Source organism: Miniopterus schreibersii (assembly GCF_964146895.1).
Source record: "Miniopterus schreibersii genome assembly, chromosome: 14".
In the NCBI taxonomy this organism is placed as follows: Eukaryota; Metazoa; Chordata; class Mammalia; order Chiroptera; family Miniopteridae; genus Miniopterus; species Miniopterus schreibersii.
The window spans coordinates 39080727-39102971 of record NC_138114.1 but is presented as its reverse complement, the minus strand read 5'-3'; the positions used below and the strand labels follow the sequence as shown (position 1 = coordinate 39102971).

Sequence of the window (22245 nt, the reverse complement as noted above, 5' to 3'; positions counted from 1 at the left end):
AGCTATTTATGGAAGCCTGTTTCCAGTGCAGTTAATCAGTAAACCAGAATCAGCGAAACTGCCCAATCCCGGGAAGTGCAAAACCCCTTCAAAAGGTTTTCCTGCTTCGCCGAGGCAGCGCAGGGGGGAGGAGAGCTGAGGGCCTCCAGTCTGCGCTGCGAGGGGACGTCCGGGCTCCCTCCCCAGGAGCCGTCGGGCTGGTGTCCGCGGGCGGCACTGGGGAGCGCTGGTCCCGGGCCCTTGCCTTGGGGAGGCGGGAAGAGGAGGTTTGGGGAGAGGTGGGGCTCGTGCCCGGGGCGCCCTGGGCCAGCCCAGCGGGATGCCAGGCCTGCGCGCAGTCCTCCTCCATCTCCTGCTGCTCCTCAAGCTGGTCACCCCGGTGACCTTTCGCCACCACCGCTACGACGACCTGGTGCGGACGCTGTACCGGGTGCACAACGAGTGCCCGCACATCACGCGCGTGTACAGCGCGGGGCGCAGCGTGCGCGGCCGGCACCTCTACGTGCTGGAGTTCAGCGACCTGCCCGGGATCCACGAGCCCCGTAAGCGCCGCAGCTCCCGGGGCGTGGAGGGCGGGGCCGTCCTCACGGGCCCAGAACCCCGGGGTGGCGGGGAGGCCGTGGCCCCCCTCGGCCTGGGCAGGCCTCTGCCTCTGGGAGCTGCCGTCCAACTCGGGCGCCAGGCAGGCCAGGTAGTTCCTCTCTCTCGGGTTCTAGTTGCTCAAGACCCTAATGGTAAGAGGAGGCGCTCGCCTTCCTGCTCCCATCCCCCTCCTGCCCCTTTCCTTTCCTCTCCCCCCATTATCCCCCCCAGTTTTTATCTGTCTTTGCCTATCCAGTGCCTCAGGAGACAGAAGCAGCCACAATCAGTCCTTCTGATTCTGCCAGGAAACTTAGAAGGGTTTGGGCATATTTCTTTAGGGAACCCTGGTGAGGTAGAGTGTGGTATCCTGGAGAGGGTCTGAGGCCTGCGGTATTAGTTGTAGTCACTGCGTTATTTTTTTGTTTTGTTAGTTTGTTTCCCTTCTAAAAGCAAGTGATGCTTGGATTAAAATTCGAAATTAGAGACAGGGAAAAGGCTCACTCATAATCCCACCACTCACAGATGACTGTTGTTGACATACTGGTGTATATCCTTCCAGACGTTTTTCTGTACGTAGTTAACTGCCCCCCCCCCCATAATTTATTTTATAAAATTGGAATCACACTGTAACTGCATTTTTCTCATAGTCTTTTATGAATGGCACCCATGTCTGTAAATGTAGGTCTACCTCATCATTTTTGGCTGGATAACATTCCATTGCATGGTTGTATTTAACTGTTCATTTATGGATGGACATTTAAGTTGTTTCTAATTTCTCACTGCTTTACTTGTGACAGTTGTGACATTCAAGTTATGTCAGTTCCTCCTTCAGACTGTCACCCTCAAATTTCTCTTCTGCTCCACTTCCACGCTCTGCATACACCCTAGCCCAAACCTCATCACAACCTGCCTAACCGATTGTTCCAGGCGTCTAACTGACCTCCTAACTCTTAACTGACACCACTCTCCGAGCTTTTCATTTAGCACAGAGATGCCAGAATAATTTTCCTAAATACTGATATAATCTGCTCACCCCCCACCCCCCCACTCTCCCACCCCCACTTAAATACCTTCAATGACAATCTCACACCAGGTGATTCTGCTCGCTTCAGAATATTACATGGCTCATGGGGAGCGGGGACGGGGAGAGGGGCGGGAGATGGCTCAAGGAAGGCTGTGAGGGATTAGGTGAGGATAAAGGCCTCGCTTTGAAGCCTCACTTGCATTGCAAGCACCTGTGGTGTGTTCATTGTGGAAGCTTGTGGGTGCTAACAGGCATTGTAGGGTTAGCCCCTCCTCACTCCATGCCCCCTTCTGGGTGGCCCCTCTACTTTCTAGCATTCATGCCTTCCTTGAGGCCTTTTCATCTTTTCTCTGATACCTATAACTTAGCTGTTCATCCATTTATTCCTTTCATTAATTTGTTATCCTTTCCACGAATATTACTGATTATCTGCTAGATGTGAGCACTTTTGTAGACTCTGAACATACAACAGAAACTAAAACAAAGACCCTGTGCTCAGGGCCTTGATTCTAGCTGGGTAAGACTGGCAATAAATGGCTAACTAAGGAAATGTGTATATATATATATATTGTATTGGAAGAAAATAAGTGCTAGAGAAAAAAATAAACCTGGAAAGAGAGGCAGAGAATGTCATAGAGTACTATGGATTGAGTGGGGGAGAGGTCAATGCTACCTAGAAAAAGCTTCTTTGTCAAGGTAATATTGGAGCATGTGGTGGCAAAAAAATCTCGTATTGGGAAGAAAAACGCTGCAGGCAGAGAAAAGAGCAGGAGCTTGGCAAGTGTGAGGAACAGCAAGGAGGCCCCCGCAGCGCCAGCAGAGTAAACGATGGGAGAGCAAGAGGAGGTCAGAGCAGTATGGTCAGGGAAACAGGGCGGGAGGAGGTGGCGTAGGGCCTTACAGGCTTTTGTAAAGATGTTGGCTTTTCCTTGGAGCGAAGCAAGAAGCCACTGGAGGGTTTTAAGCAGAAGAGTGACATGATCTGACTTAAAAATTTTTAAAGATCAGTCAGAGCAGGGGTCAGCAGACTACAGCCCTAGGGTCAGTTATCTGTTTTGGTAAATAAAGTTTTGTTGAAACACAGTCCTGCCTATTTGTTTTGGGATTGCCCATGACTCCTTTTGCTGCAAGAGTTGAGCAGCTGTGACAGAGACAATATAGTCCACAAATCCAAAGTATTTACTATCTGGCTTTTTACAGAAAAAGTTTGCAGACCCCTGACTCAGGAGAATGCACTTTAATGGGGCTGGGCAGATGCAAGGAGTTCAAGTAGATTTATTGTAATAATCCAGGTGTGAGTTGGGGAGGCTTAAACCAAGATGATAGCAGTGATTGTTACGAGAAATGGTCGTATTCTGCATATATTCAAAGTAGAGACAAAAGAATTTGACATTGAGCACCTACGATGTGCAAAGCACTATGCTAGTTTCTATAGGGCAATAGTTGCCCACTTTTGGATTTCGCAGAAGTTAAAAAAAAATTTTAATAAGAGAAATTGGAGGAGACTCAAATATATTTTCCAAATTTTATTTTACTATACAAGGATGTTGGAGAATACTACCTGCCATCTGCTATTACCATCCTTTCCTAAAAGAAGGGATATTTTAACAACAAGAAAAGTAAGAAAGACATAATCTAAGATTAAAGAAATGCACTAAGAGTAAAGATTACATGTTACAGAAAATTTGCTACATGATCCTTGTGGATCATGGACATTTTGGGGGGAAAGACTGCTGTAGGTATACTAAGATAAATAACAATAAAACATGTCCTAAAAAAATTAAAAATTGTATTTATTGTAAAGGCCAGGCCCAGTAAAGAATATAGGACATGTGCAAAATTAGATAAAACTCAGAGTAAAAAGTGGTAAGTACCATAAAAGGGAAGTTCAACAGCGAGTTTGCTCCCAGCAGAGAGAGCCCAGATGGCTTCCCAGAGCCTACAGAGATGCTGAGGATTTGGAAATATGGGGATGAAGAGTTCCAGAATCAGAAGAATCATAGAGGAGGGAAGGTGGCTGGAAGGGAAATCATGGAGGGTGGAAGGTAAATCACTTGGCCAGAGCTTTTCTCCTTCCTTTTAAAAAGGACAAGAATGATTTTCTTTAAGTGGTTCTAGAGGCTCTTTTCATGACCTCAGTTCTTACTTTAATTAAACAGTTAATATAGCCAATGAGAAGATTAAGGAATGAGCCATAGGTAGATTCCTTTCTACTCTATGCCTTAAAACACCACATTCTCTGATATTAAGGAGAGATTTTCGTTTTCCTAAGTACCAGGAAAATTAAGTTTTCAGCCAAGGTGATTAGAAACTGTCATGCTATAACCTAGGGAATTTTATGCAAGCAGGCCTTGGGAAAACACCACCCTTATCCTAAAAGGTTTTGTCTCTCAGAAGCAGCGGGCTACTGTAAGTGCTCCCTGGGCTTTGGCCTCTGTTGGATTAATTAGCTAGGTGACCTGAGACAAGTTTCTTAACCTCAGCCCTCCCCAGTACCCTCACCCTGAGGCTGATAATGACCACTTTACAGGTTTCTGTGAAGATTCCTGGTCGTGAGCATGCCTGGTACACAGTAGGGAGTTAATAAAGGGTAATCATATCATCCCTGGCATGAGTCTTTGTAGCATTTGTCGTTGCAATTTGTTCGAAAGGGGCTCAAGGATTATTGGGAGAGACCCAACCGAAGGGTGAGATTTTCTGGGATTCGTTATCGAAAAAGAGGGAGAAGGTCCCTTTGCAAGGTTAGGACTCCCCGTCTTTTATCGTCCTGCGTGTTTTTCTCACGCTTGCAGTGGAACCTGAAGTGAAGTACGTGGGGAACATGCACGGCAACGAGGTGCTGGGCCGCGAGCTGCTGCTGCAGCTGTCGGAGTTCCTGTGCGAGGAGTTCCGCAGCGGGAACCAGCGCATCGCGCAGCTGGTCCAGAGCGCGCGCATCCACATCATGCCGTCCATGAACCCCGACGGCTACGAGGTGGCGGCCGCCCAGGTACTGGCCCTGCAGACATGCAGCCTCTTAAGGAATAAAGGAAAAGCCGGCAGACGATATGTCCTCTCTGCTCCACCGTCAGTGCCACTGTGTAACAACAGAGGTGTAATAAAGTGTGAAGGCTGGGTTCGGGCCTGTAAAACCCTACGCACTGAAGGTGGGCTCCCTCTGAGCTTCGGTTCCCTCAGCACCTTTCCAGCGGACCTCCTGGTTTTATTGGGAAGGCCAATGAGGCAATATTTATGACACTTTGGAAACTGGAAAGTACTATACAGGCTTGAAGGGATATTGCAAAATAGACCCTTTCCCAAACTTTTAACTTGGAACCCTAAGTGTCTGCTTCCTCCCGTAAACACTTACATTTGCATGGGGGGGGGAGGGGAGGGAGGTATCAGAGAGATCAAGCTTTCCCCAGAACTGTGGAGTGAGGAGTTAATTCTAGAGTCTTCATACTTTATTTTATTTCTGTAGGTTTTTTCCTCTACTATAGTACTCAGCTTTTTAATTCTTTATTTTAGAGTTGCACTTGCAGGGGATAGAGAAGAAAAAAATGTTTATGGGCTTTTACTTTATTGACATAAATTCAAAATGTTAGCGTGCCAAACTTTAAAGCAGTGATTCTTGCCCGGCCGGTGTGGCTCAACGGTTGAGCATTGACCTGGGATCCAGGTGATTTCGGTTTGATTCCCAGTCAGGGCACATGCCCGGGTTGCGGGCTCGATCCCTAGTAGGGGGCTTGTGGGAGGCAGCCAATCAACAACTCTCTCATCATTGATGTTTCTATCTCTCTCTCTCTTCCTTCCTCTCTCTGAAATCAATAAAGACATTAAAAAAAAAAAAAAAAAAAAAAGCAGTGATTCTTCTGTGGCTGTGCATTAGTCATAGGTGAATATTTTGAAATACAGATTCCCAGATTCTCTCCACCCCCCTTCCTGCAACTGAATCAGAATATTCAAGGGTGGAGCCAGGCACCTGCCTTACACAATGAATGTGTTCCTTTGAAAGCTATATTTGAACCTGCAACCCAGGTACATGCCTTTGACAGGGAATCGAACCCGAGACCCTTCAGTGCGCAGGCCGTCGCTCTAACCGCTGAGCCACACTGGCCAGGGCTGAAACACCCTATTCTTGGTAGAGCTTCTCCTGGGATCTATTCCTCCAGCACATGGTCTACAAGGAAATTTGAACCATGCCACTGGGACTTTGGATAAGTTAAAGGGAAAATGCTATATCATTTGATGATAGATTAAGCTAAGACCTAAAAAGAACTACACAATGTTCTTCAAATGTAGGATTCAGTCTGAAACCTTCATTTCTCATCTCTCCATTTCCCCACTAGGGCCCAGATATTTCTGCATATCTGGTTGGCAGGCACAATGCAAATGGAGTGGACCTGAACCGCAACTTCCCCGACCTCAATACTTACATCTACTACAACGAGAAGCATGGAGGCCCCAACCACCACTTGCCCCTTCCAGACAACTGGAAAAGCCAGGTATGAGAAGAAATTTGCATACAGAAGCAGGTAAATCAACACCTGGAATTTCTTCTGGAAATTTTCACATCAACTAAGCAAGCAAGAATTAGACAGCAAGTCACTCCATGTTAATGTGTCCAGAGCATAACAACTGTGTGTTATGCCTTTTTGTATTCATCCCCTCCCCCAGTGTAGGGACCTCCGTGGAGCACCTGCTCACAAAACGTTTGATGTTCGTGGCCATGGTAGTGAGGGAAGTGAAAGTGGCATTGTACGGTTGCATAGTATTTTATAAAATTCTTCCTTAGCCAGTATTTCAGTTGATCTTCATAACACTGTGTGGCAAATGCATCAATCAGTGTCACCCATCTCTGTTTTATAGATATTACACTTATAGAAAAAAAATAATTTAAATTCACACAGCTATAATTGATGGAATCAGGGTTAAAATCCAGGTCTTCCAACTCCTAATCCAACATTCTTTCTACTGCACTGTACTGTTGACACAGAACTTTAGCATTCTTTAGAGATCTCTCTTACGTGTGAACTGTGTGCTCATTAACAATTAGCTATAGAAAGGAGTTGGGAGAGTCCCTTATGTATAGCTTTTTCTCTCCTCTTTCTATATGAGCCTTGACTACTTTACCGTACTTGTTTCCCTTACTCTCCCGTCAGAGGATCCCATCCGATGCTCTCAAGCCTTTCTTCCCAGGAGGCCTGTAATGTCACCCCTGGTCATGTGAATGGTTTCATCCTGCTGGTGGGCCTGCTCCCAAGAATAACTACTGTCATCTCAGAGCATCGCTACCACCCTGTTTTTCGCACTGTATGAGATAGTTCTAAACGTTCTGTTTGTGAGTATCTAAACTTAGAGACTGGGAGAGAAACATAAAACAGGTGTAAGGCTTTCTATTGGGAGTTTTCTAGATGAAGTAGTCTTGGTTGGAAATGAAGCAAAAGTCATTTGATTTCAGATAGCAGCTATGCTCTTGGCTCAGGTAAATAAAAAATAAAAAATAACTTTGTACTAGTCAGCATATCCGGCCAGAAGGATGTTCTGATTTATTGACTTGTTGAATTAAAATAAGGTCACTGAGCCAATACCAGTTACTTGCTCCTCTGTCTGAATCTTAGAAGATGAAAAAGAGAATGAGAAGTCCTCGGCACACCTGATGGGGCGGCCTTGAGGGAGAGGAACAGTGAGAAGCTGGCTTTGCTCAGATGGATAGAGGCTTAGGACACTGAGAAAGGACTGCTTCAAAGGGGCCGAGTCCTGGTCACAAAGCAGGACTGGTGCCTTTGGTACTATATCCATTCTGATGGGGTGAAACTCACCCTGATTCATCCACTCCCCCTTGGGATAGAAAAGAGGGGGCCTTTGAAGCTGACCCTTAGTCCAGGAGGCGCCATTGACGCATTAACACCGCATAACCTCTAAGCACGTCCACCCTGAGGGGAGGAAAGACAACGAAGACCTTAAATTATTTCCTTATACGGCAAGTCCAGTAGGTTTATGGCTTTCCTCGGAATACCATCACTCACGGGCACTATAACATGCAATCGATAGGGTGGCATCTCACTAATCAGCCAAGACTGGCCCATGTTACACTATTTCTAACCCATGACATTTGGGTATGAGCGCAGGAGCGCTCCACAGGGCAACACTGGATGTAGTGGTTGTGCTGGGGAAAGGAGGAAGCTGCAGAGCGCTACAGGAAACCAGCGTTTTCCACATTGATTTCCAGAGCTCTCAATTTCTGCAAAGGTGCCTCAGGAGCCACTGAAGCAGGGGGAAAATTAGAGAAGCCTTTTCTAGGGCCAGAGAGAGGCTAAGCTTGGGCTCTTCTCTCTCTCTCTCTCTCTCCTTCCCCCCCCCCCCAGAGGCTTTATTTTTTAGAGCAGGTTTTTCACAGCACAATTGAGCAGAAAGTACAGAGAGTCCCCATACGCCCTCCGCTTCCCCGCAGCAGCCCACGCCAGGGCGGTTCGTCTGCCACAAGTGACGAACCTGCCTTCCCCCACGCTTGTTGCACGAAGGCCAGAGTCCACGTCAGTACTCACTCTTCGCGCGGCGCAGTCTGTGGGTCTGGACGAATGTATCACGACGTGTATAATCTGCGGCGGTTTCCCCGCCCTAACCGCTCTCTTTTTATCTATTCTGTATATTAGGATTTCACTCCATTTAATTTTTCCAACCATCACGCGAAAGATCAAAGTTTCACCACCTGCGCCTCTCATGCCCGGCCAGGCCTGTCCCATTCCGAGTGCTGCGTCCTCAGGCCTCTTCCTGACGCTTACTCAAAAGGCTCCCGTCTCCCTCAGGTGGAACCCGAGACCCGGGCCGTGATCCAGTGGATCCGCTCCTTCAACTTCGTCCTGTCGGCCAATCTCCACGGAGGAGCGGTGGTGGCCAACTACCCGTATGACAAGTCCCTGGAGCACAGGGTGCGAGGCTTCCGCCGCACTGCCAACACGCCCACGCCCGATGACAAGCTTTTTCAGAAGGTACGCAGAACGGTGGCCTGTCCGGCCGGGGACTCGGGGCTCAGGAGAGGAACCCAGGTCAGGTCAGCGACACGGGAGCCTGCTGGTACAAGGCCACAGGAAATAACTGATAGCACCGCTTGCTCGCTAGGAGCTGACAGTCTAGGGAACTGCATTTTGTTTGGAGAGATAAGACAAAATTTTATGAAAACATAAACATATAAGAAAGCTTTGTAGTATAATAACCAAAGTGTAGAAAAATTCTTAAGCTAATGACAAGCAAGAAATATGCCAAAAGACTAACAGTGCTGGTGGTAAGCAAGTAGCATTACATGTGAATTTTGGGGGTTCTAATTTGGAATTTTATGATAGTAAGGCTATATTAATGAAAAATAGACTGTGCACATAAAAAAGGTTTACATAGTAGTTCAAAACATCAATAGAAGAAAATTAATAGATTAATTATTTTATAGTTAATATATTATTAATTAATTGCATTAATTCATAAATTAATGAATTGCATAGAGAATAATACCAGTTGTTGCTTTGCCAAGCAAGTATATCTCATTTTTTTCACTGTTATAAAATAGGAATGAAAGAGAATTAATAGAGATTCTGAATCCAACACACAACTCGTCCCCAAAACACAGTCCTTTTCCTGGCTAAGCCTATCTTACTTGCTTCTTTTTTAAACAAAACTTAGCCAGAAAATAGTGCACCCAGAAAAGGAGGAAGTAGAAATCGCCAGTTAGAAAAACAGTCACGGGATGTCAAGTACAGCACAGGGAATATAGTCAGTAAGGTTGTAATAACTGTGTACGGTGTCAGATGGGCACTTGGCTCACCAGGGTGATCGCTTCCTAAGGTATAGAAATGTCTAATCATTCTGTTGTACATCTGACATATAATACTGCCTGTCAGCTGTAACTGAAAATTAATTTTAAAAAATAAAAATAAGTATATTTATAAAAAAGAAATGGTACACCTAGTAGGGAGTTTATATGTCATCTAATGCCACCCCTCACTTTGCACTTGGAGAAATTTAGTCCCAAGATAGTGGAAGAAATCAGAATACAGGTTTCTTAACTCTAGTCCACTACACACACACACACACACACACACACACACACACACACACACACCATCTCTATCTCTGCTGATATTTTCTTTCATTAAAGCAAATAACCAGTTGTTTATACCTAGTGGGGTTTCTTGGCTTTACCCTCCTTCTGAGTGAGAGCATTGCCATATGAGCTGGGAACACTCAAGGTCACTTCTGCCCACTTTTCCTACAGCTGGCCAAGGTCTACTCCTATGCACATGGGTGGATGCACCATGGTTGGAACTGTGGGGATTACTTCCCAGACGGCATCACCAATGGGGCTTCCTGGTATTCTCTCAGCAAGGGTAAGGGGACGCTGGTGACAGCCGTGCTGTGAGCTGGAGCAGGGTCGGGCTCATTTCTCCTTCCGAATCGCCTTTTTCTCTCTGAGAGAAATGACAGGAATGTTATAGAATTTTACATTCAAGTAGAGATCTGGAAATAGCAAAGTCTTAAGTTAGCATTTAATGGCATTTTGTGGTTTATTAAAATGAAGTTAAGGATACCTTGTGGCCTTTTAAAAACTGGCGGTTTATACGGGATATTGGGGCATAGGAGGGAAATAAAGTAGTCAAGTGGTTAAGTGTGGACTTCAAGGGTACACTGACCTTGAAGGGTAGCTTGCCCATTTACCAGTTATATGGCTTCAGGCTAATTACTTAACCTCTCTGAGCTTTGGCATGTACATTAAGGGTAACAATACTTGCCCCATAATTTTGATGTAAGTATTAGATAAAAATAATGCACATAAAGCATTTGGAAATGCCTGGCTTATAAATATTAGGCTTTTTCTAACTAGCATAGAGTTGTGCCTCACATAGCAACAGGTGAGCAGAGGAGCTGGCCTGGACCCAAATAGTTCTCCTGGCATATGCTCTGTACCCTGCCTGCCCATCTCCCACGATCAGGAGTTTCCTGGACATTGGCCGTTGATAATGTAGCAGAAATCTCCAAGAGGCTTCTCTCTCCACTCCCTGGGTCTTCCCCATCACTGACGGTTGAGACAGAATCTCTGTTTGTGAACCTTCAGTAGATAGGGAACCTAAGGATAAAGAAGAGGCTGAAGCAAGAAGCTGGATCTTTCAGGAATCATGTTTTAGCAGTTGCCTTTCCCTAGCCTCTCAGATCTGACCTGCCAGAGCAGAGAGCTCACTAGTGAGGCCTGAGCAGATAGTGGTTCTGTAGAGAGTGGGGAGGGGGGAGGTTAGGGAGTCACCACATACTGGGAAAGTGGCTGAAAACTCACTTGAACACAAGCAAGAAGATTCTGTTGAACTTTCTTCAGTTTGCTTTAGGAAAGCAATAGGTTTCCCCCCACCATCAAAATAAAATATGAAATATACTTTTTCGTATTATACTTGTTTCTCCCTTCCCATCCTCTGGGAAACCATGGCTCATGCTCCACTGAGAATCATTACTCCAAATTAAGCTGGTACAATTTCAAGATCAAGTTCACTAAAACAATTGTTCCAACAGTGTGGTCTCTGGACCAGCATCATCAGCATCACTTGGTACTTGTTAGAAATGCAAATTTGGGGGCCCCACCCCATACCTACTGAATCAAAAACTCTGGGGCTAAGGCCCAGCAGTCTGTATTTGGCTGGAAGGTGCTGCTTTCTAGATGATTCTGATGCTGAGAGAGAAGTGATGGCACAACTTTCTATAACAGCTGCTTGCACACATTAGCTCAGAGAGCAGGCGAAAGTTGATTAAATGGATAATTTTTTCAAGTTAGTATCATTTTATTAGGGAGAATAAATATACACTGAAAACAATTAACAGCAAATAAAGTACAAGGTAATGTATTTTACTAGGAATGTACTTTTCAAATACTAGGAATATGTGGTGAGTCACTAAATAACCAGAGTTTCCGTATAAGCTTCCATCAGTTGCCAGAATTTTAACACTAAAAGATTTAACACGAATGTCTGGATTTCCATCTTAACTTGACAAATCAGATGTAGGCGTTTCCCTGTCCCCTAGCAACAGGGGACCTGCTTTCCTGCAGGGTATAAATGGATAATTTTTAACTCAAATTTATGATAAAAACACCACTCTAGTAATCAGAAAGGTATTTTAAAATAATTCAATTGAATAATATAGAAGAGAGAAGGAAGTCAGCTTTGATGGAGGAAAAATATAGTTGCCTTCTGCTTTTACAAGGTTCTGTTTTCCTGGGATAACTATTTTTCAGGTTAGTGCTGTGGTCTTGGTTAGGAGGAGGGATGTGAAAGCAAGATATTTGTCTCATCTCTAACCTCCCAGGTCTGAAGGACATCATAGTCCAAAGAGGAAATCTGTCCCCCAGAAAGCAGTGCACGTGCATAGTCTAGTGTTAAAGCACAACCGAGAAGCAGACTTTGGACATGCTAAGGGGGACAAGAAGTGAATTTAAGTCATTAAATGGAAAAAAAAGTTGAGGGTAGAGATGACAAAATGGGCGTTTATGAAGAGAGAAAGCGGAAACAATAGAAAGGCATGTGAACTGGGAAACTAGGGAATGGTTTTATGGAGGAGAAATTAGTGGAGGTCAAGAGGTGGAACAGAAGGTCATGAGGTGTGCGCGGAGAAATTGTGATTAAAGAGAGTTGAAATGGGGCATCGGGTGGAAACTTGGTTGTTCAGATCTGCCACCGCTCTCTGTCCCCTAGGAATGCAAGACTTTAATTACCTCCATACCAACTGTTTTGAGATCACCTTGGAACTGAGCTGCAACAAATTTCCCCCTGAAGAAGATTTACAGCGCGAGTGGCTGGGTAATCGGGAAGCCCTAATCCAATTCTTGGAGCAGGTAAAATTGAATTCTTTCACTTTCACGGTCACGGAAAGAGGTTTCCAATGGTGGGCAAGGTTTTCTGCGTGGCTCAGGCCTGACTTCTGCTCTGACTAGTCCATCGATCTGGGCTTCTACCAGTGACAATTATTCATTCAACGTTATTGAGCGTAACTATCTGCCAGAAAGTGTACTATATCCTGGGGATTATGAATATAAACAAATATCCCTGTCCATATGGAGTTTATGTTCTAGTGAGAAGAGACAGACAGACAATAAACGAAGTAAGAAAATAAATTTTATAGCATGTCAAATGCTATGAAGAAGGCCTTAGAGAGGAGGTGACATTTCAACAGACTTCAAGGAAGTAAGGGAGAGAACTATGCAGCTGTGTAGAGAAAAAGGGCTTCCTCAGTGAGGACACAAAGGTAATGCAAAGCCAACAGCAAGCACATGAACAATGTTCAGCATCACCAGTCATTAGGGAGATACAAATCCAAACCACAGTGCGATACCACCTCGCACCCCTTAGGATGGCTGCTACTAAAAAGCCAACAAGCGGCGACAGAAAGTAGCAAATGTTGGCAAGGATGCGGAGAGAGCGGAACCCTTATACACTGTTGGTAAGGATGTGAAACGGTGCAGCCGCTATGAAAAACAGTACTACAGTTTCTCAAAAAATTAAAAATAGAACTACCATATGAGCCAACAATCTGCTTCTGGGTATATACCCCCAAAAACTGAAAGCAGGATCGCAGAGATATTTGTTTATAGCAGCAGCATTCGTGAGAGCCAAAAGGTGGAAATAATCCAAGTGTCCAATGAGAAATGGATGGATAAACAAAATATGGTACATACATAAGATGGAATATTATCCTGCCTTAAAAAGAAGGAAATTCTGCCACATGCTGCAATATCAATAAACCCTGTGGACATTATGCCAAGTGAAATAAGTCAATCGCAAAAAGACAAATATTCTATCATTTCACTTATACTACAAGTCAAGAGTAGTCAAATTCATAGACAGAAAGTAGAATGGTAGTTGCCTGGGTCTGTGGAGAGAAGGAGATGGGACTTGTTTAATGGGTGTGGAGTTCAGTTTTGCAGGATGACAGGTTCTGGAGATTGGGTGCACAACAATATGAATGTTCTTAACACTACTGAGCTGTACACTTAGAAATGGTTAAAATAGTAAATTGTATGTTATGTGTATTTTATCACAATTTAAAAAATAATTAAAAAATACAAAACCAGAACACTAGTGTGGCTGGAATAATCACAAGAGTATCGGAGAGGGTGGCAAGAGGTGAGATCAGTCAGCTAGCTGAGACTATGGCTTTATAGACCATCATGAGAACTTTAGCTCTCGCTCTGAGTTTGGTTTTGAGTAGACCTATGACATGATTTAACTTAGATTTTAACGGGATCATTCCAAGTGCTCTATTGAGAAGAAATTATTGGGGAGGAGAGGAGGGGATGGAAAAACCAGTTAAGGGGTTATTAGGATAATCTTTATGAAGATCAAATATGAAAGCACATGAGACAGGGCTGTGGGGACTCTAAAACACTGCAGTGTTTTATGATCATGGTTATACCATAAGTTTTTCCCCACAGGTGCACCAAGGCATCAAGGGAATGGTGCTTGATGAGAATAATAATTACCTCCCTAAGGCTGTTATTTCTGTCAGTGGGATTAATCATGATGTCACTTCAGGTAGGTGGCCACTACTTAGTGGGGTGAGAAGAAGCGTCCACTCCGAGCTGTTCTTCTTCAGCATAGTCAGGAGGTCAAATTGTAAACCAGTGAGACTAGCAGGGACATCAGGGCCATTGGGGGTGGGGGACTGGAGGAAGGAAGGGTAAAAGAAATGGGAACAGTGAATGAAGAGGCAAGAACCAGGAAGATGTAACTGTAACATCTCTCTCAGCATTCAGGAGTCAGTTCCTCATATCACTTTGTTAGGGGTGTTTTCTAGGTTTGAAGTTATTAATAGCTCACTTACGGTATGAAATGGGGTAGAAAAGGAAAGGACTATAAGAGGAATGCTTAGTCTTGTCCCCGACCCAGGAGTCTCACTACACCTCCACGCAGGACAATGTTAGCAAGATGCATTTCTATAAACTTGTTGCAGGACAGGATTGATAGAACCTCCTAGAATGGTACAGAATATCTCATGGCACAATGGAGTTGCAAACTGCCCCACCTCAATGTGATCATGCACAACTTGTAGGCTTTTTTTATTGTTTTCTTTTTAAAGTAAAGCAATAGCTGCTATAGTTAGGGGCAGGTGAGATCTGCCTGCCTCCCACAACCTCGATACCACATTCTACCACACCAAGCAGGCATTTTACAGTTCAGACAGTGTGTTTAAACTGGATGAAATCTCAACTTTAAGGAGATAACTCATGTTCTTGAAGATGACCCCAACACATCTTACATGAAAGGCTCATTCAAGGCAGAGGCAGTGATATTCTAAAGGCAGAATTCTGTAGCCTCATAGTCAAGCATCAGACGACTGGCTGGACCCAGGACTGTTTAGGGATCAAACCACAGCATCCCTAAGAGCTTCAGGGCTTGCTAGATTCTTATACCTTATTCAGGCAAGGGTGGGGAATGACTCTGAAACATTCTAGCCAATCAACATATATTGAATACCACTAATTTCACCAATAAGTGCCCACTTCCAATACCATTATGCTAAATTAATAAGTTACTTATTTTACCACTGAAAAAACTCATTGCTAACATTCATTGTATTACTTAGCAAAGCATCTAGTGTTGATTAGACATAAAGATAGCTGAAGCCCTCATAATAGCTGCATCTGGAATTGGGCCTTTCTGATACAATGCTAGCTTCCACTCCTGGATATGAGCCCCCACTTAAGAAAATGACAGCCCTGGGGTATGACTTAAACTGTCCAACATATGTATAATAAGACACTGCTTTTGCAAAAGTATTTTAAAGTAAATTACAGACATTTAATAGGGTGCAAAAAAGAGACTTTCTCATTATTTAGTGTCTGTCTCATTCTTAATTGCATTTATTATTTCAATTAGGCATTGCTGTACACTTAAAAGAAATGTAAAGGCATGGTGACAACTGATTCAAAAGACATGTAAAGTCGTTAGCCAAAATGTTATATCCCTGCCATTCAAAAGAGAAACAGGCCTTCTTTTGAATTTTATTTTCCCCTTTTGAAGGTGATAGAATACTAAAAATAGGATTCTCAAAATCACAGCTTTAGTGGTCATTGAGTGGTCCAGCCCTCCCACTCAATGGAAGATTTCACGCATACAATACCATACCACTGAGACAGCTGGTTGTCCAACCCAGGGCCACCACGCCCTCTTGTGCAGGTTGTGCACTGCATAGCTGTGTCGCTTTTCCAGGGCCCCTCATTCAGTCTCTGCCTAAGTCCTCACAGTTTCATGAAGCAGCCCATTTCTTTTTTGGAAGCTCTGTGTGTCACAATAGTTTTTGCTTCTGTTGAGCAAAATTTTCCTCCCGCAACTTAACCCCAAAGTTCTCATGCTTATTTCTTTAGGTACACATTTCTTCACGGTGCCTTTTCGAGCCTTGTATTCTCTTTACCAGGCAAAAACATTTATAGATATCCAACCGTCCTCCTAGTGACTCTTTATTGGACATGAGTTTTTAAAAATACAGCGTCTAGAGTTAAACACAGTATTCTGAGTGCAGAGTACTGTGGAATTCCTACTCCCCAGGAGCTGAGGCTCAGACTCCTATTCTGTAAAATAGCCTATGACTGTTTAGATCTTAACCAGTTTCATCACTCTATTAAGCTTGCGGCTAGCTAAAACCCTCAGATTGTTTTTCATATAAAAGCTGAATTTGGGGCAGTTTCTAATCAGCAGACTGAGTTCTATCCTTGTAATTTTTAGGTGATCACGGTGATTACTTCCGGCTGCTGCTTCCAGGCACCTACGTGGTCACTGCCACAGCACCTGGGTTCGACCCAAAGACAGTGACTGTGACCGTGGGTCCTGGGGAACCAAAACGGGTGAGTTGGGCTGACCTTTACAAAGCCTGTAAAGATCACTTAAATGAAGTCACAAACAACCAATGGCACAGTTCTACTCTTTGCCAATCTTTCCTCTTTCACCATAAAAAAAGTCATTGCTCTCATATGCTAATTTTTCTTCTGTCACTTTCCTATGATGTCATTTCCCCATTTCCTTTTGACGTTTCCTTTTCGTCTGTTTAACGTAGCATAGTGATTAAAGGCACTGTCTGCTTCTAAATCCAGGTCATTTGTCTACAGATGGTGGACAGATTACCCAATTACTCTCATCCTCAGCTTCTTCATCTGTGAACTGGTGATAATAGTATTTCCCTCACAAGAGATTGAAATGAGAACATGCGCAGAAAGCAGGCAGTAGAGTGATTGAAGTGCCCAGCAAATGTTAGTTTGTAACATCCCAGGGACCTTGCCCCAGGCACCTGGGCTCCCACGGGTTGCATTCTTCTGTGCCATGAGCAAGGCCTCCCACCAGATGGCACTCTACCCCCTTCTGGTGCTCGGTGTGCCCAGACGCCCTTGCTTTCCTCTGACCTCAGTCGAGAACCAGCTGCCCTCTGTCATTCAGCTCCCCGCGGCATTCTTTATATGAGAAGCAAACAACTTTTTTCATCTACAGCCTAAACCTTTTGAGCTTTGGTCATACTAGATTAGGATCTTAGAGCCAAAGAGGCTCAGTGATCTTGGAGTCTAATCCTCAGCTTTCTCAAACGATAGGGAAAAGACAACGAGACAGTCCTATTTAATGAGCATCTACAGACCTGCTTTCCCACCAGTCAGCTCTTCTCTAGGGCCTCCTCGCTCCGCCCAGCTCCTTCTCAGTACAACCCTCGAGCTTAGCAGACCCTCCTTCCCCTTTCCCTGTTAACTCAATACAGTCAAGTCAAGTAGCTTGTCTTTTCAAATATGTGGGATTTTAAAAAAACTGTTTATTGAACACTTACTATGAGAGCTTTCCACAACTTCTCATGTAACCTTTATAACACCCCTGTAAGGTGGATATAAGCATCCCCATTTGTGGCTAAGGAAACTGAAATTTTGAGAAGGTTAGAAACTTGTCCAATATTACAGTGAGTAAGGGGTGGGAGCCCCGGTTCAAACCTGTCGGGCTTTCAGGGCTCTCGTGTTAGCCAGAGTGTTACAGGGCCTCATGCTCGGCTATTACCCGTGTTTGTAATCCTCCTTTTTTGAACACAAGGATCAGAGAAAAGAGTTTTTAAAATCCTTTGAAAATTCCTCGGAAATGTCTAGAGAGTTTCCCTTTCTCCCCTCCCAGCCCCTCCAGTCCCTCTCCTGCGTATTATAAATGACGTCCATGCAGAGGCAGGAAGCAGAGTAACTCTTCCGCTGCAGCCCGGTCCCTGGTCCCAATTTCCCAACCAACATGTTCGTCCCTTTCTCTTGTGATACCTCATGCTCCTCATCTCCCCTGAAACCAAATGACCGGTAGGCAGCTGCACGCATGAGTCTTTCATTAAAGCAAGTCCGCTCAGGGCCAAGTGCAACCAGCTACAAATCTTCTTGAGCAACATACTCTGCTTCAAAAGATTCCAACTCCTTTGTCATATAGCCTTTAAACAAATTGACATAACCCATTAATGTACTGAATATAACTCAGAGGGGGCACAATCTATGTTTTGGATACAATTCTCAGATACTGTAACAGCTAACAAGCCATTTATTGATCACAGTAGAGTCTCTCTTCCTATCCTAAAGCAGAGAGCCACCTGCTGGGGGAAGAGAAAAGAGAAAGACCTTGGACTAGATGGTTTTCGTGTTACAATTAAGACTCTCTCGGGTACCTCCCGAAGTCCGGCGTCCCCCCCTTTGCCTTTCTCCACAGCCCTCTAGATGCCGTGTTCCTTTCGTTTCCCTCTGTCCTTTCCTCATTGTTGCCTCTCTCTGTTTTCTTTTCTAGATCCCTGTGTTACCATATAGGAAATAATAATGACAGTGCCATGGGCTCGGACTTCCCCCGCTTTGGGGAACTAGCAGAAAAGCTGGCTGTGGATTTTTGTGGAAGGGGCAGGAAGTAACTTCACAGAGAGCCCTCTTAGCTGCAAGTTTTTCAACTCCCAGCTGGCTTCAGCGGCTCGAGAAGCCGAGGGTGCCTCAGGCGAGGGTGGGGAGGACTCTGAGCCGCTCCCTCTGAGGCCCTGTACTTTCTGGGACAGTCCTGCTGCTCCAGCACAGCCAGGACCTCCCAGCTTGCCAGTCAATACCATCGTATATCTGTGTGCCACAGCTAGAAGGAAAGTTTCGACGTATTGCTGGAAATGATGCATTAATGCACTTGGACATTTGGAATTTAAGAATCCACATTCACAATCTATATCATATCTCCTATGTGAATTTCTCAAAAGTTATGGCAGAAAGTTTAGTTCTAAGGATCTGAGGCGAGTGCGTGCCTGAGCACGACACCTGTGATTCACACAGTCAGCAGAAAGGGGTTATTACGACACCATCCATCTTAGTTCTTGTTTTAGGCAACAAAATTGGCAAAATGGTTTAAGGTGTAGATATAATTGTTTTCTACTTCATATAAAATAAATGAATATTAAGTTCATCCAGATACAGCTTATGTGTCCTCAGTGATTGTGTAGCACTTTTAGGGGGAATGTTAGCACAGCCTATATGATGCCACCAATCTGCTCTGGGTCATTGCTATGATAATCCTCCTTAGACCCTGCCCTTGGAACCTGCAACTGTGGTGAAACCGGCTCCAAACAGGTCTTCCCCCAATTTCAGTTCCAGGAAGTCGAAAACTAACTCTTTTACTCTCCTCGCTTCCTCTCTTTTCTTCCAGGTTGACTTCCAACTCAGGAGAAGTATCCCTCCAGTCACCAAGTTCCCAGAGCAGCACTTGGAGACAGAGTCTTACCAAAGCCCCGGGTAGCCAGGCAGAGAGATACAGAGACGCAGCGGCAGAGCCCCGGCCTGAAATCTACCGCAATTCAGTGGCCCAGGGAGTGCTTCAGAAAGGCTTTGGGCCTGCTCTCCGATCAGATGGAACATTCTTTCTATTTTATTATTGGGACATATTTAAATATAAACATCTTCGGAACAATTCAGAATGGTCTCTATCTATTCCAGGTGTAAGCCTTCTCATAGATCATAGACTCAGCGGTGTTCAGTAAGATCTTCTGATTGTGGGGAATGGTTTAGGTCCTGAAGGCTCCATGCCAGTCCATACTGCATCCAGAGACTGGTTCTGGCTGGCTGGCCACTCTGTCACCAGAGTCTGCAACGTCATAGGTGCTCAAGGAAGATTTCTGAACGAACAGCTGAAATGCTGAGATGATTCATCGTTGATGTTGTTTCCATAGCAAGACCAGGAGAGCAAATCTGAAATCCCAGAGGACCCTTTCAGCAATAGCCAGTAGTTTCTTGATAAGAAAAGGATTTTGCACACACATACTTAGTCCCACCGCTACCCATTTTTGTACTTGGGCATGTTAAACAATGTACATCTTTTAACACATTTTCTGGGTATGTAAGTAACGCAGGTGCTCCTGTGGAATGGCTCTGCCCTGCTCCCTGTCAGCGATACACAGCACTTTTGCTCATTTCCCAAAATGGACTAATTTGTTCTAAAGGTATTACTGAGCCCAGGAGATGTTACAGAAGATTGTGTAGGGATGTGTAGTCTTTCCTCACACACCACACAGCACAAAAGTTCAGGGCATGGTGGGGTTCCAAGCCCCCTGTCCCCAGAGCTTGGTAGGTTTTCTGTGGATTTTTTTTTCATGCACCCTGTTTCAGGGCTCAGCCTCAGATAAGGCAGGCTCCAGTTTCCCCCACTTGCTCCATCTTCCCCCACCCTCTCAGCCTCCCTACTCCCACAGTTTGAAATGTTATTTATTGTAAAACAGTAAGATCCAAATACAACAGTGTCAGATTTTTATCTGTTAAAGACCCAGGACATGAATTCACAACAACAGCTTATGGACTGATTCACTCGTTTGACAAATAGTTGAGTCCCATTTCTGAATCAAATGCTGTGTTAAGAGCTGGGGAGACAGTGGTAAACCAGAGAGACGCACTCTTCACCCCTTTGGAGGGAGAGACAAAGACTGAAACAAATTAATCAACAAATACATAAAAAGAGTTAGTATCTGAGAAGTGGTGCTGAGAGAGGAAATGCCAGGGGATCGCTTTGAGATAGGCTGGTTAAGGAAGACTCCCCTGGAGAGGTGATATTCTGGCTGAGATGTAAAGGGTAAGAAGAAAGAAGGCTGGCCAAGAGTAGGAATAAAAGTTCCAGACAGAAGGAATGGCAAGCTTAGATACCCTGTGGTGGGGAATAGCCTGGCTACTTACAGCAGCTGCGTCTCTCGGGTCTAAAAGCATGTGCACGCACGTGTGTGTGCGTGCGTGCGTGCGTGTGTGTGTGTGTGTATGTGCGCTTAGCTTTCTGTTCTATGATCCCACATGCTAGAAGCCTAACCCAGCATAGGTCCAAGAAACAGAATAACATCCCAACCACATTGAGTCTAGTTATAAGCGAGCCAATGAGATTCACTTTTTCCATGGCCACAGAAAACACCCCTAACTGGACCAGCCATTTCAAAAACAAGGATTGAGAAAGTGGGACAGCGTGGCTTGGGACAAATCTGTCATCTGAACGGGAGAAGTTGCAGGTCAGGTGCCTGGAGCACCATCTTCACATACGTGATACTACAATTTGTCTAATACATACCCCCCCCCCCAGCACACGCCCTGCACTGACAGCCCATCATGTCCACCTCCTCCCTGGAATATTACTTCATTTCTACTTTAACACTAACTCCTTTCTGGCTTATAAACCATGAGTAAACATTCCCCCTGGGCAAATGCCTAAACAAATATCAATTCTCTCCCTCCTCCCAAAAGTTAGGTTCCACTATTTATGAAGGCCTTTCCCCCAGCACTTTTCCTAATTCCTTCCCTCACCGTTTCATGTTCCTCCCCACGCCCCTTCCCCTCAGGATCTTTCCTTCCTACCTTCATCCATTTCAATTTCCACATGCTCCCTGCACCCCGCACCCTCTCGCCATCAAGGCCCTGCTACATGTGGGATGAAGTATCACCTAGAAGCAGCGAGCTGGATTCATTACTGGATAGATGAACAGCAGTGGAGGAGAAGCCCTCGGGCTGGTACTTGATTCTACGGACACACTGCTTCCTATTGCACAGCCCTGGGGAGGAGGCAAGTAAAGTCATCTGGACTATGTCTGCTCCCCAGAAGGAGGGAGGAAAGGCCTCCTTGATTTCCATTTAGATCATCCCATGTGAGGCCTTTGGAATGAAGAGTTCACCCTGGGCATTAGATCAAAGGAGCTGAGTGAGTTTCCTTAAATCCTTTCTGGAATCAGATGAAGAATAAATAAACTAAGAAATAGAAGGATCTTAATTTTATTATTTTTGTTTGTATAGCCAAATAAAGTATTTTACACACACTGTAGTTTATAGAAGCCTTATTTCAGACTGATAAAAAAAAAATTGTTAATGGAGGGTGCTATGGACTGAATGCTTGTGTACCCCCAAAGTTCATATGCTGAAGCCCTAATATGATGATTTTGGAGGTGGAGCCTTTGGGAGGTAATTAGGTGATTGAAGTGGGGGAGCCCCCATGATGGCATAAATGTCCTTATAAGAGGAAGACAGCTACCACTTTCCTTCTGCCATGTGAGGCTACAACAAAAAGGCCATCTGCAAGCCAGGGAGCAGATCCTCACCAGAACACTACCACGCTGGCATCCTGATCTCAGGCTTCCCAGTTTCCAGAGCTGTG

The 22245-nt window shown here is 44.8% G+C and overlaps 1 protein-coding gene across 1 annotated transcript; it reads left to right on the top strand.

Moving 5' to 3' along the window:
• The first annotated feature begins 60 nt into the window (after positions 1–60).
• On the top strand, positions 61–21876 carry CPN1 (carboxypeptidase N subunit 1). Its single transcript, XM_081158385.1, has 9 exons — positions 61–542; positions 4399–4595; positions 5935–6090; positions 8395–8577; positions 9852–9963; positions 12310–12449; positions 14046–14145; positions 16336–16454; positions 19279–21876. The coding sequence occupies exons 1-9, from the start codon at positions 320–322 to the stop codon at positions 19366–19368; spliced, it is 1320 nt and encodes a 439-aa protein (XP_081014511.1). The 5' UTR covers positions 61–319; the 3' UTR covers positions 19369–21876.
• Positions 21877–22245: the final 369 nt, after the last annotated feature.

What these genes read in the sequence shown, in the direction of transcription:
- CPN1 (XM_081158385.1), top strand. Translation starts at nt 320, where the DNA reads ATGCCAGGCCTGCGCGCAGTCCTCCTCCATCTCCTGCTGCTCCTCAAG. An exon ending in CAGACAACTGGAAAAGCCAG is followed by an intron (nt 6,091 to 8,394) that starts GTATGAGAAGAA and finishes CGTCTCCCTCAG; the next exon opens with GTGGAACCCGAGACCCGGGC. An exon ending in CTGGTATTCTCTCAGCAAGG is followed by an intron (nt 9,964 to 12,309) that starts GTAAGGGGACGC and finishes TCTGTCCCCTAG; the next exon opens with GAATGCAAGACTTTAATTAC.